This window comes from Fusarium oxysporum, chromosome 3 (assembly GCF_000149955.1).
Source record: "Fusarium oxysporum f. sp. lycopersici 4287 chromosome 3, whole genome shotgun sequence".
Classification (NCBI taxonomy): Eukaryota; Fungi; Ascomycota; class Sordariomycetes; order Hypocreales; family Nectriaceae; genus Fusarium; species Fusarium oxysporum.
Window position 1 is genome coordinate 5,077,428 of NC_030988.1, and position 17,149 is coordinate 5,094,576.

The 17,149-nt window shown below is 45.3% G+C and overlaps 3 protein-coding genes across 3 annotated transcripts; 1 reads left to right on the plus strand and 2 right to left on the minus strand.

Annotated features, from left to right (window-relative positions):
- Positions 1-8,309: 8,309 nt before the first annotated feature.
- Positions 8,310-8,948, minus strand: FOXG_14878 (uncharacterized protein). Its single transcript, XM_018394943.1, has one exon. The coding sequence runs from the start codon at positions 8,881-8,883 to the stop codon at positions 8,566-8,568; it is 318 nt and encodes a 105-aa protein (XP_018254882.1). The 5' UTR covers positions 8,884-8,948; the 3' UTR covers positions 8,310-8,565.
- Positions 8,949-10,613: 1,665 nt separating this feature from the next.
- On the minus strand, positions 10,614-10,910 carry FOXG_21810 (uncharacterized protein; the record flags this gene model as incomplete). Its single annotated transcript, XM_018402173.1, has 1 exon — positions 10,614-10,910. The coding sequence occupies one exon, from the start codon at positions 10,908-10,910 to the stop codon at positions 10,614-10,616; it is 297 nt and encodes a 98-aa protein (XP_018254883.1).
- Positions 10,911-14,615: 3,705 nt separating this feature from the next.
- On the plus strand, positions 14,616-15,911 carry FOXG_21811 (uncharacterized protein). The gene has a single exon (XM_018402174.1). The coding sequence runs from the start codon at positions 15,038-15,040 to the stop codon at positions 15,770-15,772; it is 735 nt and encodes a 244-aa protein (XP_018254884.1). The 5' UTR covers positions 14,616-15,037; the 3' UTR covers positions 15,773-15,911.
- The last annotated feature ends 1,238 nt before the right edge of the window (positions 15,912-17,149 follow it).

Sequence of the window (17,149 nt, forward strand, 5' to 3'; positions counted from 1 at the left end):
TTGATTGTCACAGAGAATGCGTGGTTGGTGTTCTGGATCGAATTGTATCTGACCGAACAGTCGGTATAGAACTATTGTCTCCCTCGCTGTATGAGACAGCGATAACAGTTCCGCTTCAGTCGTTGACGTGGTTACAGTCTTCTGTTTTGAAGACTGCCACATGATTGCCCCGCTAAACAACTTCATGAGATAGCCCTGGGTGGATCTTCGAGTCTCTGGATCATCCGCGAACGATGCGTCGCTTGACTGCTGTAGTACTTCATCATCGCCTGTCTCTACTGCTGTGGCCTTACTCACAGAGCCTGAAAACTCGATGGCATAGTACCGTGTGGTCTGGAGATATGAGAGAACTCTGTTCGCATACCGCAGGTGCTCTGGTGAAGGGTTCATAGCAAATTGGCTTAACTGGCTAGCTGCATAGGAGGCGTCTGGTCTTGTTACTACTGCCGCGTACAGAACTGATCCTACCTTTTCTTGCATCTCTGTTATCTGTCGAATAGTGGCCTGTCCTTCGAAAGGTTGGGGGCGGTAGGATGAAGTGAGAGGCGTTGCCGTTCTCATTGACTGATCAATCCCGAACTTGACACCAAGTTTGTTGATATATCCATCTTGGCAGATCCAAAGCTTCTTGGCATTGACGTCTCGGAGGATTCTGATGTTGAGGAAGGAGATTGCTTCGCCCAAATCTTTGATCTCGTATTTGCTGTGTACTGCTGCTTTGAAATTGTTGACTTGTTGAAGGTATTCAGGTTGCGCGATGATGAGAAGATCATGCAGACCGTAGAGCGCTTTGAGCAGTCTCCAGACCTTTCCTGATTGACCATATCCCGGTGGGCATGTGGTGTAGATCTCCTCGTCCATTTCAGCGTTAACGAAGGCGTTCTTGAAGTCAACTTGGTGACATATCAGCCCAAACGCACAGACGAGAGCCATCAGAATCCGGAAGCTTCGATAAGCACCGGTTGCTGCGTAGATGTCTTCACCAGAGTGGTGTTGGAGATCACCTCTGACACAGATGCGAGCTTTGTGACGAATGAGCTAACCTGCATCGTCCAGTTTGTAGGTAAAGACCCATTTGAGTGGTAGAACTTGTTTGCCTTCAGGGTAATCAACTAGCTCGAATATCCCTTTCTCCTTGAGTGACTTGATCTCGGCGTCTGAGGCTCGTTTGAAGCCTTGTCTCTCAGGATGCCATTTCAATTGATGCCAAAAGTCAGGAGGTGGAGGCAAGTCCTTTCGTTGGGTTCGTATTGAACGTGCTGATGCGAAAGCGTGGGCGAGTTGCTGTCCCAGCTTAGCGCGTTCCAATCGTAGAGCATGAGCGTGTCTTCGCGCTTGCTTATGGATTTGGTGCCGAGTAAGGCGTGGTTTGAATGTTTCGATTGCATCTTGTCCTTTCTGTGACAATTTGATAATCCTTCCAGAAGTTGTTCTGAGATTCTGGAGCACTGAAGCGTCTGTTATCTTTTTCTTTCTGGGTGATCCTAGTTGTATTGTTGTCTGAGGACGCGGTGATGCTTGATAGAGAATTACTGGACTTGTAGGCCGCGGTAATGCTAGCGGTTTATCCACGGGTGGTTCAACCTGTATCTCCCCTACTGTTGCTCGTTCAGGTGAGATTTGTGGTGTAAGAAGCAATCCTGGTAGAGATAGTTCTGCTTCCGGTTGCATTGAAACAGGAACTGACGTTGCTGTACTTTCCATGATGGATAATGGCTCGATGTCCTCTTCGTCGAGATCAACTTCATTGATCGTGATTGTGAGAGTTTGTCCTGATTCGGGAAGGGTTGTAGCAAGCTGCGGACTGTATATAACTTTCTCATCAACTTGAACATCTCGAGATACAATTATACGATCAAGATGTGGAACCCAAACTTTATAGATATTGGTTGCGTCCAATCCGACAAGCCATCCCATAAGTGCATTTTCTTGTAATTTCGCTCTAGCTGGACGGACCTTCTTGTTCTTGATTAAGACGTAGGCAAGAGAACCAATGATTTTGAGATTAGAGAGGTTGGGCTTTCGGCCATGAACCATTTCAAATGGAGTTTGCCATTGCTTTCGTTGAACTGGGATGCGATTGAGGAGGCGAGTAGCATGAGCAACGATGTAGGGCCAGAGCTTCTGAGGTAGATTTCCATGTATTCGAAGCTTGCGAGCGATAGCTATAATCACCCCCCGGCCCCCCCCCCCCCCCCAAGAACGTTCGGCAAGACCGTTCTGATCTGGCGTATCTGGTGGAGATGAGTTGAATGTAATTCCCTTTATTGTAATGAAATGCTTCCATCTCTTTCCAAGACCCTTCTCGCCATCTGATTGGATGTATGGCGTAGTAAAACCCCAGTTGTCATTTGTTATAGTCAGAAACTCCTGTGTTATAGAAAGAAATTCATCTTGGTTCTTGTTTGGGAGGTTAAAGGTGATATGGTAAGCTGAGTAGTCGCAATAGAAGTGAGCGGCCCAGGAGTCAGCGTTGAATGCTTCCTCCATGTCGATAAGATCAAGGTGTATCTTCTCGAAGGGATAAGTTCCTCTCCACGTTGGTATGCGGGAGATTTGTTGATGCGCTTGTCCGAGTTGGCATTCAGGACAGAGTTCTGAATTCCGTTCAAAGTTGCGAGTCCCGAGTGCAACTCCCTCGACTGCTTGAGACATGTATTCAAGAGCCTCCATTCGAATATGGCCTAGCCTTGCATGCCAGGTATCCATAGAAGCTGTCGTAACTTGAGGCGTTCTCGATTTAGTAGCCATTGCAAAGGACTGCGCTGCCTCTTTATGAGATTCAGCCTTGAATATAATGTCCTTGATGTGCGATTCAGCAACTCGAAGAGCACCATGTTTAGTTACTTTAAAGGCATTTGATCCATCCGAATATTCCATCCAACAAGTCCTTGTATTGAAATAAAGTCCTTTTTGTTCGAGAGAGTGCGTATTGATGAGATTCCAATGGAATCCAGGAACGTAAGCAACGTTCTCGAGTTGAATTAGACCTGCGCCTGTTGGAGTGTCGACATGGACCGTGACATTTCCTATGCCTGTGAGGTGCGTGCCTGAGTTGCCAAACTCTATGGTTTCATCATCGAGTGGTGTGTAATTAGTGAAGCGAGACAGGTCATTGCAGACATGTGTATCCGCACAATTGTCAAGTCGGAAACAATCACCGTACTCGTCTTTTGCGGTTGTGCCAAACGCAAACCTTGACGTAACAAATGCGGCTCTTGATTTGGATAGAAATTTATCTGTGCTTGAAGTCTCGTCCTCTGCTAGATGCTTGGGTTGATTCTTTGTAGTATCTGACGGCCAGAACTTAGGCAAGTCAATATTGCATCTCTTGAGGTCCTTTCGATGTTTTCTCTAAGGCGTTTGCTTCCCTTGACTGTAGTGATGATTTTCGACTGTATTTGAATGATTGGTGTCCATCCCTCTGGCGCACCCGAAGGATTAAGATAATAACACTCAGTGTACTTGTGGGACATGCCGCAGACGCAATTTCGGAAACCCGTGTTCAAGGAAGAATGTCCTGTTCGCTGTCTTTTCTGTTGCGGCTGATCCCCTTCGTTCTGCAGATCTGAATCATTATTGTGCTTTCTTCCTTGAAGAGTGGCGTGGGCTGCTCGCCCTCTAATAGCCTTTTCCTTCGGTGGTGCCATTGTCCTGAACTGCTTAATACAGAATCCGATTGTAATCTTCTTCTCGGAGAGGGTTGGATTGAATTTGCGGAAGGTCTTGAGTGCTCTATTTACTGTATTCTGAGCTTTCTGAACAATGGTGACATCGTCATCTTCATTATTTTCTTCCTCTTCAGAATCAGTCGAACTTAAGATAGCGACAGAACCGCTACTGGCGTGGCCAGGATTAATCTCATTGAGTGCAGTAAGAAACGCATTTGAGATCTTCTCCATGGTTTTTGCAGCCTCCTTAACGAGGATTTTCTCGCTTTCAACCTGAGCTTCCTTGGACTTCATATAGTTGTAGAACGGCGGGTTGACTTCGCGAGATGATTCAATGAATGCATCACAGATCTGCGACTCGTTGAGGTTCTCTATATTCTGCTTCTGGTCTTTCGCAGTGGGTTGGATGCTATCAGCCAACGCAATAAGTTTGCCGCGGACATCATGGATTCCGAGGTAGTGCTGCTTGAACTCCTGACACACTGTGAGGTCGATGCGATCAGAGACCTTGTCGTATTTCTTCCTTTCGCTATCATAGATAGCCTGGAGGCTGTGATATTTCTGGATCGTGTCCTTGCTTGCTGAGTCCGATGGTTTGGTCGCAGTGAAGACCAAGTTTTCAATCCCTTCTTGATCACAGTAACTCCAGACGTCGTTGCGCACGGCAAGGTCCTCAATAGAGTTAATCCAGTTGGTCCAGTCCTCGCGGGAGTTGAGCAAGGTGAGATTGTGATCTTTGATCGACATTTTGTGACATGTAGTCAAGAAAAGGATAGCGTCTTTTTGAATGGACTTCTGATTAATGTGTTAGCTTCTTGCTGATTAAAGAGATCATGCTTGTTAGTTTTTTAGGAGTCTTCTCTATTAAAATCTGTTGCGGGTTTCAAGTTGCTGTTTCATATCGCTTCATCTGATACATCCGACTATGAACCGGAAACCAGTATTGCGTCAGTCGGCTCAACTTCGTGCCGATTCCCCTGAGGAGATTTTCAATTTGAAAGAAAGCTCTCATTACGACGAAGTTAATAGCAGAAAATGCTGGTGGTGATGGACTTGACTTGCGGCAGAGAAGATGCTGATAATGATGGAGAGAGGCAATGAAAGAGTCTCCGGGCTCATAACTGTCGCACTGAGCGTGCTTTAAGGGTTAAAGTAAATATATTTTGCAGCAGCAAATGTGTTGATTGATTGTTCTTCGTTGTTCTCTTGTGCAGGGTATTCCATCCCGCAGAGTTACTTAAAGAATATAGCTATTACTAATAACGTAGTTCACAAGCGAGTTGGCCACCTAAACGAGTTGGCCAGCATACTTTTCACCTTAAAAGCTATTTTTTAAATAATTCTTATAAATTCAAATTAGACTTAAAATAGCTAAGATTTGAATAGCGTATATATAAGTCCTAAGGTAAGCTATATTAATTTTCTTAGATTTTTAAAAAAAATCCTATGTAGCTATAAACTTTAAAGTCTATTTACACTGTAAAATACACTGTATTTTAAGTTTTTCTATATAATCTAAAATACTTAAAAATCTTTAAAAAATACTTTCTAATAAAGTTAACTATACTATTTTAGGAACACTTTTTATTTAATTTTTAGCTAATTTATTTAAGCTTTGGAATGCTATAGGGTAAGCTATTATTAGCTGCACAGTATGCTGGCCAACTCGCTTGTGAACTACGTTACAGTTGTTTCCTGAGGCCGTGAAGATCATGCCTACCCTGCGACACATGGAGAGCATAGATGCTGGGATTTGAAAAATTTGAAAAATTTGAATAAATCTTTCAAACAACAAATCCGGCGTTCAGGTTTACCAAATATCTCAGATATGACCCCGGATTTGATTTGTTCGATTTGAAGGCAGCGCTGGTCATTGTTGCCCCAGAATCCCCGATTCATCCAGATATGCAAGTTTCTGAACGGACTAAGGAGCAGCATAGGCTCTCTTCCAGTATGCCACACCCTCTTTACTAGCAGCCGCCTTATTCTTCCGTCCGTTCTCATTCATAGTGTTTACATATTCGTTGGATGGAGTCGAAGGGTGAGGGAGCAAATTATTCGTAGGCATCTCTGTACCTGCAGTCTAGTGCCATGTTCAGGGTCAGCGTGGGAACGACTCGATTGCGTCTGGGAAGACCACACCAGACAGAAATCGCACCAGCCACCAAATATTAGGACATTATTGCGGCACTTGATAGGGCCCTGTTCGCGATCAATCATCTAGACTTCGAGTCAGGAATGGAAGCTTACATAGTAATTCGCGCAGGGGCTAGTCATCTTGGGGAAGATGCGATCGATCAAAGATTGCTTAGTCGTATGTTGATTCTCCAACAGAACGAGGAGGAAAGGTGTAAAAGGATCAGAAAGAATGAGACCAAGTATTCACAGGGACAGGGGATTGTATCTTCCTAACACAGCCTTCAACACAAACGTCTACAGGGATAAAATATTATCTATAACTTAACTAACAAACCAACAGCTAGAACCGAGGTCATTGCGAAAGCAAAATTCGCTAGCTCATGCTATCGCGTGTGCGATTGGCTTGGCTGTATCAATTAGGCAATTCTTGCGTTCAATTAGCGGGTGGCTATTTACGCTAAACGTGCATGTTGGGTCAAGAACGGCTGAATGATTTTGCCTCGTGAAGCCGACTGCAGTGTAATTTTGCGTCTGCAAGGTGGTAGGGAACATTTTCTGATCAACCAAACCAGGATGCTGAACCAATCTCAAACGTCCAGCTATTTGCTGTGGTAGGCGCTGGTTTCAGAAAGTTCGCCATTGCCATATCATGTCGTTGCAAAGTCGTATGGGTGACGCCTTGTTGCGAAAGTTCCGTGCACCCTTGCTCATGTTTAGTTAGCAACATTGGGGAAGCAGTATTCATCTAGTACTGTAGACCTGGAATGGTTGGGTAAAATTTGTCGTTTGGTCATCGTTTTAGCCTCCAGACTCCAGGTCCTCGAAATAAGCCCAAATGGGCGTTGGGAAAAATTGGGTGGGGACGGGACCAAAAAGAATATCCGAGCGTTAGGTTTCACCCGTCTCCCCCTCCCCTGCGTCCTAAACTCTAATCCAGGATAGGGCACCTACTACCATCTTATTACGGTGCCAGGTCTCATTCGGGAGCACGGCAGTTTTGGCAGTCACCCATTGCTGTGTTCAGTTACGACGGGAGGATCTCGATAGTGATATGCTGTTGGGCTAACCCTGACGGCTGCATTGGAGCCAGGGGACAGGAGGGGGTTGTGAATGCTCTATAACCTGATCGACCATGAGACTAACGGCCATGGATGAGGTCATCTATGGGCATTACTTATCATTTGATCATGGGTGATCAGAGTTACGTCGAACATCAAGGTGGCTTTCTATCATACCGAAGCCTTCAGCACGACGCTGCACGATGCCCTTTGGAAATGGAGTCAAAGTATGGCAAAAAAAAAAAAGCTACAGATCAACTGTCTGTACTGCGGCTCTCAACCGCCATAATCCCTGGTTCAGCTCAGAACCCCGGGGAGGCGGGGGGCATGGGCTTATGCTTGGGGTGGGCCTAGATTCAGAAGTAAGGGTCAAAGCGGGCGATGGTGGGAAAGAGCCGAAGTCGGGAATGGCATGGCGACAAGACAATGATTACATCGCCGCCGGGGAGGGGCAGTGCAAGACTGGCCTTGTGGCTTCGTGCTTTATCCTGTTAAGACGAAAAATACGTACACTCGACGCCATGGCACCGAATAGATGTCTGCAGATAATCAATAACCTCCACGGTTCACTGTGACCACCATTCATGTTTGATGCCGTATCCGGTCAACTGTTGCACGGGCTCCTCGGTTCAGATTAGCGGGAGTGTGGATCCCCAGATCGAAGGGGTCCGGGGCAGCGGGCAGCTTCGTCGAAGACGAACCCATCGCCGCGGCTTGCGGCTGCGCAAAGCGCAGATTGTATGGTTTGTTGTGCACCTGTTAAGGATTTAGGTGTAGACGGGGCCACTTTCTTAACACTTGTATGCCAAGAAAGTGTGATGACAAAGGAAGGTTTGTGCTGGATAGGATAGTGCAAGTTATGGAAATTGCTATAGGGTAAGCCCTTATCTCTAGTTGCTGCTTCCTGCTGCTTGTTCTGCTGGCGTTAATAATCAGCTATCGCTTTTTCCTTGGCTGTTGCATATTTGCGTGGTCATCCACGCTTTGTTGGTCTCTCCATATTAAATCCAGTATACAATAGAGTAGGAGGTAAGAATAGCAGGATATGAATTGGGGGTGATTCTTAAGTACGCAGGCAGTGCAATTAACAGGATATGAATCAGGCGGGATTCTCAGGCAGAGGACCAGGCGAGACTCAGATTATGCGATTGCGTCGTCATGTGTCTTATGGAAAATCCTAGAAAGGGGTAATTGTGCACTAGCTAAAAATGGATGGACTTTGCCCGCGAAATTCAGTGAGTGGCTGAGCGGAAGCCCCGCATATCCGAAAATAGATGGATCTTGCCCGCGAAATTCGGCAATTGGCTGAATGGGGACCCCATATATCCACTAGAATCTAAGTGACTAGTAATACTCGAGGTCGACGACGAGGTCAACAATTTGAAAGATGAATATACAAACAACGAGCAGAAATTACTTATAGAAATATAAATAAGGTGAGTCCAGAGGTCTTATTATATGCTTTGATCCAGTATTAATGAGTTTTAAATCACATTTAGTCTAGTTCGAGTCGGTCAAAATATGATGTTGATAAGTGTGAGAAAGTACGATGTCTTAACATGTTAAATCCCTCAAGTTGTCTTTGACTACTATCCACCCTTAGCTCCAAATCTTTACCTTCAAATGTTAAAGGTAGGTGTCCATATACAAACTGATAGGATAGCCTAGTATCAGCTCTCTAGTACAAGTGCCAGGATTTATTTCACCCTATAACTCCTGAACCTCCTCTTTGGGTTCTGCTGTCCCTCTACTCCATAGTATGCCGTGCCCTTGCAGTTGGCCTTGCTGTATGCTGTGTATCCATTTGGGTCTGGCCAAGCAGGTGTCTGAGGATAAAAGGTGATGGAAGTCGTAACCCAGTCGTAATCCGAGCGAAGGTTGATGCAGTTGCCTCTCTTGGTTCCATTGGCACTAACCCGTTTCATTTTGTCGCCTTTTTCGGCAAAGAAGTTGATAGACCAGGCTTGTGCAAGACCAATTATGGCCAAGATCATAAGGGTTGAAAAGAGTCTCATCCTGAGGTAGTGATTGGGGTTTATTTGAGAGTGTGATTGAAGGTCCTTATTTATTGACAGTAAATAGGTGCTTTTCATTCCTGCGTTCTTGGGCATTTAGTAGCATTTTATAGCTATCTTAAGCTCCCTTTCCCCTCCCGACCACTCGCCCTATTCTCAGAAAATTCAGATCCAGATCATCAGAAGATGGCTTTCTATTATCCCGTCTTACCATAAGCCGCCACACTAGAGAGTTAGAAAGAGATTAAAATGCCCAAGATCTTCCAATAAATACCTCGATTAAATCTTATTTTGGAGTGGTGAGACGCTAGCACCGATCTACCACACCCTGCAATTTCTTTGGCTCTGGTCATCAATACCCATCGGCAAACCAGGACGGGGTATATGTTAATATCCCCACTGGAAACAATTTTTTGCGTGGGCGCAATTGCCGGTTGTCGCGTGTCCCGGATGACGCTATGTGATTCGGAGTACGACTCTCTCTTCTCCTTGAAATATAAGATGAGAGCAACGGTTACTGTACCGGCAGAAAGATTTCGACATGCCGCTCGAATATCCTTTCCTATTATGTAGCTTCTTTACTTCTGACAGCTGCCACATAGATCTTCCTACTATTTATAAAAAGTGTTCTCTTTGCCTTATCACCAATCGTCCCCTTTTCGCACAAGCCTAACTCTATAATAATAATAACTAGGGAATGAAAGAGTCGAGGATTAGCTTCACCCATGTTGGATAGGGGATAGAACGATGGGATTTGTAACGAAGTCACATAACTCGTACCCCTACAGGGACGAAAAGATATTTGATTGGTAGCACCTGATTCTCTTAAAACTTTAAAGCACTACTCCGTACTGCCCTATGCTTTGCCTAGACCGTCCAAACAAGATGCCTAACAATGCCTAGTTAAGACTTTAAAGCTAAATTAGATCTACTAAGCATTTTACACTTACTACAGGTTCTGCCTCTTTTACTAGCTTTAAAATGGATTAGTAAAATTAACTTTACTAATATTAATTTAGTTATTAGTAACTTGGGAAAATACCAGATTGCCTTACTTGCAAGGGGTTTTAATTAGGGGAGCCAGGGTTAAGAAGTGCAAGGGGGTCCCTTAGCCTAGGTTGGCTAGAATTAAAAAAACGCGTTAATCGATTCAGGGATATAAGTGTGTAACATAGCCATTTATAACTTAAGGGGTTGCAGGTACTTCTATTATAGGCTAAAATAGGGGAAATGGGGGAGGGGGAGGGGATTAGGTATCTTTAATCCAATGCCTTTGCGGAGGAGGCTCGCAAGATAGTGGACTTTCTATGTCTTCAGACAGGGGAGGTCAAGCCCGGCCAGCTCGTAGAGCGGCTAGCGAGTGAGCTGAAAGAGACAACTGGGGGAGAATTCGCGTTGTTCGCGGAAATAATATTTCGGGATCTGCTTGCATTTGCGGTGCAGCGGGAGCTAGATACGGTATAGAGGTTTGGTGACGTTGCGAGGGCACTATTAGACGAGCCTTTGTGGAAGTTCCTTGGAGAGGTAATACAGGTACAAGGGACTGGCACAGGAGATGTCTTCGCGGCCCTCCAGGGTGTGACAGGGCTGAGGAGTAATGCATCGGCGTCAGGTCGAATAACAGAGGAGCTAGGGATGAAAGGGAGGGCAAAGCGGCTTGCGGAGGCCCCGACCAAAGGCAAAAAGAGTCAAAAGGGCGCCCCCAAACCCTGGACAAGGCCGCAAGCCTCTTACATGGCCCAATACGACGCGATACTGCGAATGTTTGGCGGCGACACAGCCGGAGCCGAGGCTGCAATGCAGGCTGAGCTCGCTAAAGAGGCGCTCAGCTGGACACCAGCACGGGAGCCGGGCAGTTGGCAAACTTGTACATGATAATGTACTAATCTGCGGTTAAGGACGCGGCCGAGCCGGACTACAAAAAGGGCCTCACGTTCCTCACCGAGTTCTGGAGACACCGACCAGTAGAGCGACTGACGCCGAGAAACCAGTGCTTTATTCTCACCGAGTTCGCGACCTGCTACCATGGCTTAGGTCGGGTCGAAGATGCAGCGAGGGCTGCTATCGACCTCGTGCGGGTAGCAAAGAGCTGGCCCCTGCTGACTGCTCCCAGGGGGACCTTGAGGCGACATACAGTTGGATATATAATACTTTCCTTATATCTGAGAAACCATGGCCTTCTCTCAACCTAAAATTTGTTAGTTCTAGGCAAGCTTGCGCCCTTAGGCTGACATCTATCGAGAGAGTTCAGATGCACCAGATTATAACTAAAGCGAAACGATAGGAGATAGAACGCTATAGTAGATTGCCATGTTTTAAGCAGATTAAAGAGGTAATAGATCTATTAGTTCAGATAGTCTAATAAAGGCAGTGGTAAGATAACAGAACCCAGTTTAACTTAAGTATATAACTTAGTAGCTAATAATAGAATTAACTCTACTAAAGTTAATTTAGCTATAGACTTCTACTAAAATAACACTATTAGTGGTTGAATTATCATAAAAAACTCTCCTTTCGGGGCTAAGTTATATCATACATTTCATTTATATATTACAAAATATTATATTAATAGCGGCCCTGCTTACAGATGCATTAGCAGGCAAATTATATAATTTCTAGATAAACCTAATTATTATTAGCATAAATAGCCTCTCTATATATAACACTATACATATACATCTTGCCAATTAAACTGTACTATTAACTATAGCATTGCATAACTAGCAGCATCAGACATCCAGATACAACCCAGATTTCATTACTACCTATTATAGACTTAAAGACAGAAGCAAAATACCCTTCTTCTGTTATTGCTAGCCGCCAGTTAAATAGAATAGCGCTTAGCAATAACTCATAAACACTATATTCTTCTTCTTTAACTCCAGCCAAGCTATCTGTTATTCACATATCCATAATTTATTATCTCTATCTTCAGGAAGGAAGCCAAACCTACTGCAAAATAATATAAGGAAACTACTTATAACACAGGGACTTAACTTTAGACATTTAGCTTCTAGTATATCCATAGTCCTTAAAGTCTATAGAAAGGTCTTAACAGCATCTAAGCATCTATACCTCTAGATTAAAACTCATTACTTATTTATTTAACTTTAAACATAAGTAACGTACATGATAAGCGAAATGGTCACTTTTCCCTCAATCTCTTCTCTTTCTATTTGATTACTTATTTCTCAACCACCTAATATGCCACAATCAATTAATGAGGCAAATATCATTCTTGCATTTCAAGCCTACCAGAATGACCCAAAATTGAGTCTTCGACGCGCTGCAAAGATCTATAAAGTTCGCTATAGTAACCTCCTTAACCGATATAATGGCATTCCTGCTCGACGCAATATAATGCCTAATTCACGCAAACTATCTGATTTAGAGGAAGAGACTCTTATTCAGTTTATTCTCGACCTGGATTCGCGAGGATTTTCCCCCGGGCTATGTAGTGTGAAAGATATGGCTGATCAATTACTTGCCGACCGCGACGCGCCACCAGTCGGCACGCGTTGGGCTTCAAACTTCGTCAAGCGACACCCAGACCTTAAGACGCGTTCTTTTCGGAAATACGACTACCAGAGAGCCAAGTGTGAAGATCCAACTATTATCCGTAACTGGTTTACGCTTGTGGTGAATACAATCGCGAAATATGGCATCCGATCAAATGATATCTATAACGTTGACGAGACTGGCTTTCTTATGGGCATGATTGCAAGCGGAATGGTCGTCACAGGTACAGATAGGCGTGGAAAACCAAAATCAGTGCAGCCTGGAAACCGGGAATGGATTACGGTGATTCAGGCGATTAATGCGGATGGTTGGGCGGTCCAGCCATTTATCATCGGTGCGGGCCAATATAACCTCGCCAACTGGTACCAAGAAAGCAACCTCCCGGGCGATTGGGCTATTACAACAACCAAAATGGCTGGACAGATAACGAGGCAGGTTTAGAGTGGCTAAAGCACTTTGACCGGTGCACGACCAATCGATCAACTGGTTCCTATCGTCTCTTAATCCTTGATGGGCATAAAAGCCACCACTCGATCGACTTCGAGAGATATTGCGAGGAAAATAAGATCATTAGGCTTTGTATGCCGCCTCATTCGTCTCATCTACTTCAGCCCCTTGACGTCGGGTGCTTTAGCGTTCTTAAGAATGCTTATGGTCGAGAAGTAGAGCATTTGATCAGATGCTCTATAACCCACGTTTCGAAGACTGAGTTCTTTCCGGCCTTTTATGCCGCATTTCAAACCACTATGACAGAAAGAAATATCAAGTCGGCCTTTAGAGGAGCTGGGCTTGTTCCTCTTAATGCGGAAAATGTGGTCTCAAAGCTTGATATGCAGCAACGGACTCCAACGCCAGTTGAGGAGATGGCTAGCCCGTCAACACCTTGGGTCTCAAAGACCCCAAAGACCGTGCTTGAGGCTGGGTCTCAGTCTGAATATATTGAAAGACGAATTAGAAGGCATCAGAACAGCTCCCCAGAGTCAATCCTAGGCGCTCTGAAGTCTCTTTCAAAGGGAACAAAGGCAGTTATGCATGAGGTTACCTTATTACCGGGTCAGGTCCAAGACCTTCAACAGGCAAATGAGGTATTAAGCCGGCGCCGGAGGGCAAGAAGGACCCGACTGCAGGAAAGAGGGGTAATGACAGTAGAGGAAGGAAGGCAAGTAATTGATCAGATGGATGTTGATGCGCAGGTAGTGGCCGAATCATCCCGAAGTGGTGGTCAAGGAAGGTCGGCGCGACCAAGGGTTCGGCATTGTGGTATATGCGGTAAGCCTGGGTCATAATGCAAGAACCTGTTAGGTAATAAGTGAGACATCTGGGGAAGAGTATAGTGAGTAGTTTTAATTAATTAATTAATTTGTTGTGTTTTTATTCCGATTTCTAGTTTAGAGGTTGAGAAAAGTGACCATTTCGCTTATCTGACCATTTCGCTTATCATGTACGTTATCAAATATATCAAATGTCATTTCAAATCCAAGTTTTCCTATTTGTTTGATTTGAAATAAGATTTTGGGATATTTGATTGATTTGTTTGGCAATTTGCTTGATTGCATTTGATTTGTGGGCAGCGCTGCTGGCAGTGCTGTATGCGTTGTCAGCTCGAATCGGCTCGCCAAATTTCTCGGTGATTGGAGAAAAGAAAAGGCACAGGGTGAAGGCGAAAGAAGCATAATGTCGTTGGATTTCATCGGGTTAGGCGTCGATCTGTGGGGAATGGTACGCGTTGAGGTAAATAAACTGGCACTGACGCGGTTTGATGTCGCTAGGACGGGACGTAAAAGTTCAGAAGCTACTTTCTCTTTAGCCATTCTGACCGTGTTACTTGGGGGTAGCTCACTAATGGAAGTCTTAATGGATGACTTTGATTGGCTGGGGTCGCTAACCAGCCAGGTTCCGGGTAAGCTGTAAAAGCGCGGTTCAGTGTCTGGCAGCATGGACCTTGGATCTCATATCACGTATCAAATATATCAAATGTTATTTCAAATCCAGGATTTTAAATTTGCTTGATTGAAATAAGATTTTGGCATACTTGATTGATTTGTTTGGCAATTTGTTTGATTGGATTTGATCTGTGGGCTTCGCTGGGCCAAGCACCAAATGGTGTTCGGCGAAGTGGGGCACTGCGGATTAATATTCAGGGCGCTTCGGCTGTCGGGCAAACCCCGGCATGGCTGCTGTTGGATAGCGGCTAAAACTGAGTAGGGGTAGAACCTGAACCTGAACCTGAAGCCAATGATTCACCACCGGGCCATGACCTTCGAGGCCAAATGCCGACGATACGATTCATCTAAGCTCCACAATCGGCTAATGCCCAAAATGCATAATTAACAGTTAATCATGATACTATCTCTCGAAATTTAGTGGAAATCTACCTCGGCTCTCCATCGCGATACCGCCAAACATCCTTTCTTTGATCCATAAACTAAGCCGCACAATGGCCAGAAAGAGAACGGGAAGGGGCTAGTCGCGCTTCGACCAGCTCTCACGCATTTTCAAGGCAAAGGCGATTACAGATAGTGCCTTAACCCAAAAGCAATCGAATTTCAGGGGCAAACGTAGCTTTCCTACCGATGTCAGCCCCCTTCTGGTGTTAGCGTCCTTAAATGCAACCGAGTCTGCCATTTCCCATTCTATGATACAGAGGATAGACGAGCAGACTGAGGCTGCGCGCGATATGTCAATGCGAGGCGAGTCGACAGAGGTTGCCCAGCCCTCAAGATTCGGCCCTGACGTCACTTGCTTTGCGCTGAGGCACCATAACCTCAACGGTGGAGTTCAGTCGATGTTGAAGGGCGAGATAGAGGGCGGAATGGACCGCAAGCATTTAGAAAGCAAGAAACAACAAACGAATTTAGTTAAGCGAAAGGACCCAACCAAGCCAGAGGGTCCAGGGGAGCCAGTTGACGCAGGCAATATAGCTGAACTGGCTGAGTCCGAGGAGCAACGAGATGATGCAGAAGAGCCGAGATACGAAGTCGAAGAAATCATCAGTCACCGCATCAAAAACAAAACCGAGATCGAGCTCGAGGCCAGATGGAATGGCTGCTCCACGCCCACATTTGTCGATGAGCGTACAATTCAAGAAGACTACCCACTTGTGCTCTACACTTACTGGGAACTCAGGGGCGGCCGCGAGGAAGCAACAGGAATAAATTTGTTTCACGTTTTTCAAATCCGCCGGTGGAAGGTCAAGGACGAGAAATTGCAATTACTGGTGCAGTGGGTTGGATACCCACCTAAGGATTCAACATGGGAGCTTGCTTGGAGGGTGGAGAAATTTGCGACAGAGATGCATGGGGCATATTTAAAGACCCATAGGGCTGCGAGATCTGCCTGGGAAAAGGAGGAAAGTAAGACGCAGATTTGAGGTATCTGCTGTTTGGTAGCCATGATCCTTGAGTAGATATCATACTTACGTTATAGGAAGTTAGTGGCATTGTACAATACCAACCAGTAGGACAGCAAATGTCGCCTGAGAATTGCAACTGGGCAAGCCCCCATCGATAATGGTTAAGCCAGTTTGCTGACTACGTCACACTTCACTTAAAAGGGCCTCAAGATCATTAGCATTGGATGGGTTGCAGCTTGCCAGGTCGTTCCCATGAGAGGAGTTCGGCCATCTATATCAGCGGCATTGACGGCAGGCCCCTTCTTCGAGGAGAAGTTCGACAATTTCAGGGAACCTTTCGCAGGCAGCCAAGTGCAAAACGGTTGTACCCGAATGACGAGGAAATAAGGTTGCATCCGTTTGTTCCCCATACCCCCAAGATTGCAGGATTGAACCCCGTTCAAAAAGAGACCTCGTAATTGAGTACCAATATTGTTGTCAAGGAATCGGCGAACAATTTCGAATTGGCCCTGCACCATGAAGCTGACAGTGAAGGCGATTTCTAGGGCTTAGTCTCCTCCCAAATCTACCCACCGCGGCTTAGCATCAATGGCTTCTTGGAACCTCACTCTTAATGCATCGACCACTTCATGCGTGTTAAAGTGAAAATGAGTTGATTGTATTGTTGTTTTTTTCTAAGTTCCATGTGTCTGAGAGGAGCAGAGCTGCCGTCAGATCAGACTAACAATCAGATCAATCAGTTCAAATTAGATATAGAATTTTATCAGATCAATCTGTTAAAGCAAAAACGGGTTGATTGTGTTGTTCTTCGTTCTAAGCTCCATATGTCTGAGAGGAGCACAGCTCCTTACATAGTATCCACATCCCAGCCACCAGTAGGTCGGACCACCTTAGCCACACTGTCTCAACAGGGGGGACTCGTATCCCCTAGATTATGCTATTGAGACCTTATGCCTCTTCCGTAACTAACCACTAGAGAGGGGTGGGGAGGAAGAAATGCAGGAGTATTACGAGGCCATAAGCTTAATTATAATAGACGACAAATACGACCATTCGCCTGCTATCAGCTGCCAGTTATGACACGACCCCCACGCTTAAGGTCAAAGAGTGGGGAGCTGAAAAGGCGGAACAAGCAGCCGGTCCTGCATTACCTCATAAAGGTAGATTCTTTTAGTCCAGAATGGCCCGCCCTGGAATATATCGTCTAGCGGCTGGTGGAAGTGCTACACTATCCTCCATGATGTGACGACAGAAAGTCCTATTATGTCTGCGAGGATGGCCAGGTTTGTCTTGAAGAAGTTAAGTCGAAACTGACTGCCCGATCACGGGTTGAAAAGAGGACAGGTAACAAAAATGACCCTGAACCTTGTAAGCTCCAAGCCGGGGAAAAACCCG

Coding starts and splice junctions, on each gene's coding strand:
- FOXG_21811 (XM_018402174.1), top strand. CDS start 15,038: ATGATACAGAGGATAGACGAGCAGACTGAGGCTGCGCGCGATATGTCA.
- FOXG_14878 (XM_018394943.1), bottom strand. CDS start 8,883: ATGAGACTCTTTTCAACCCTTATGATCTTGGCCATAATTGGTCTTGCA.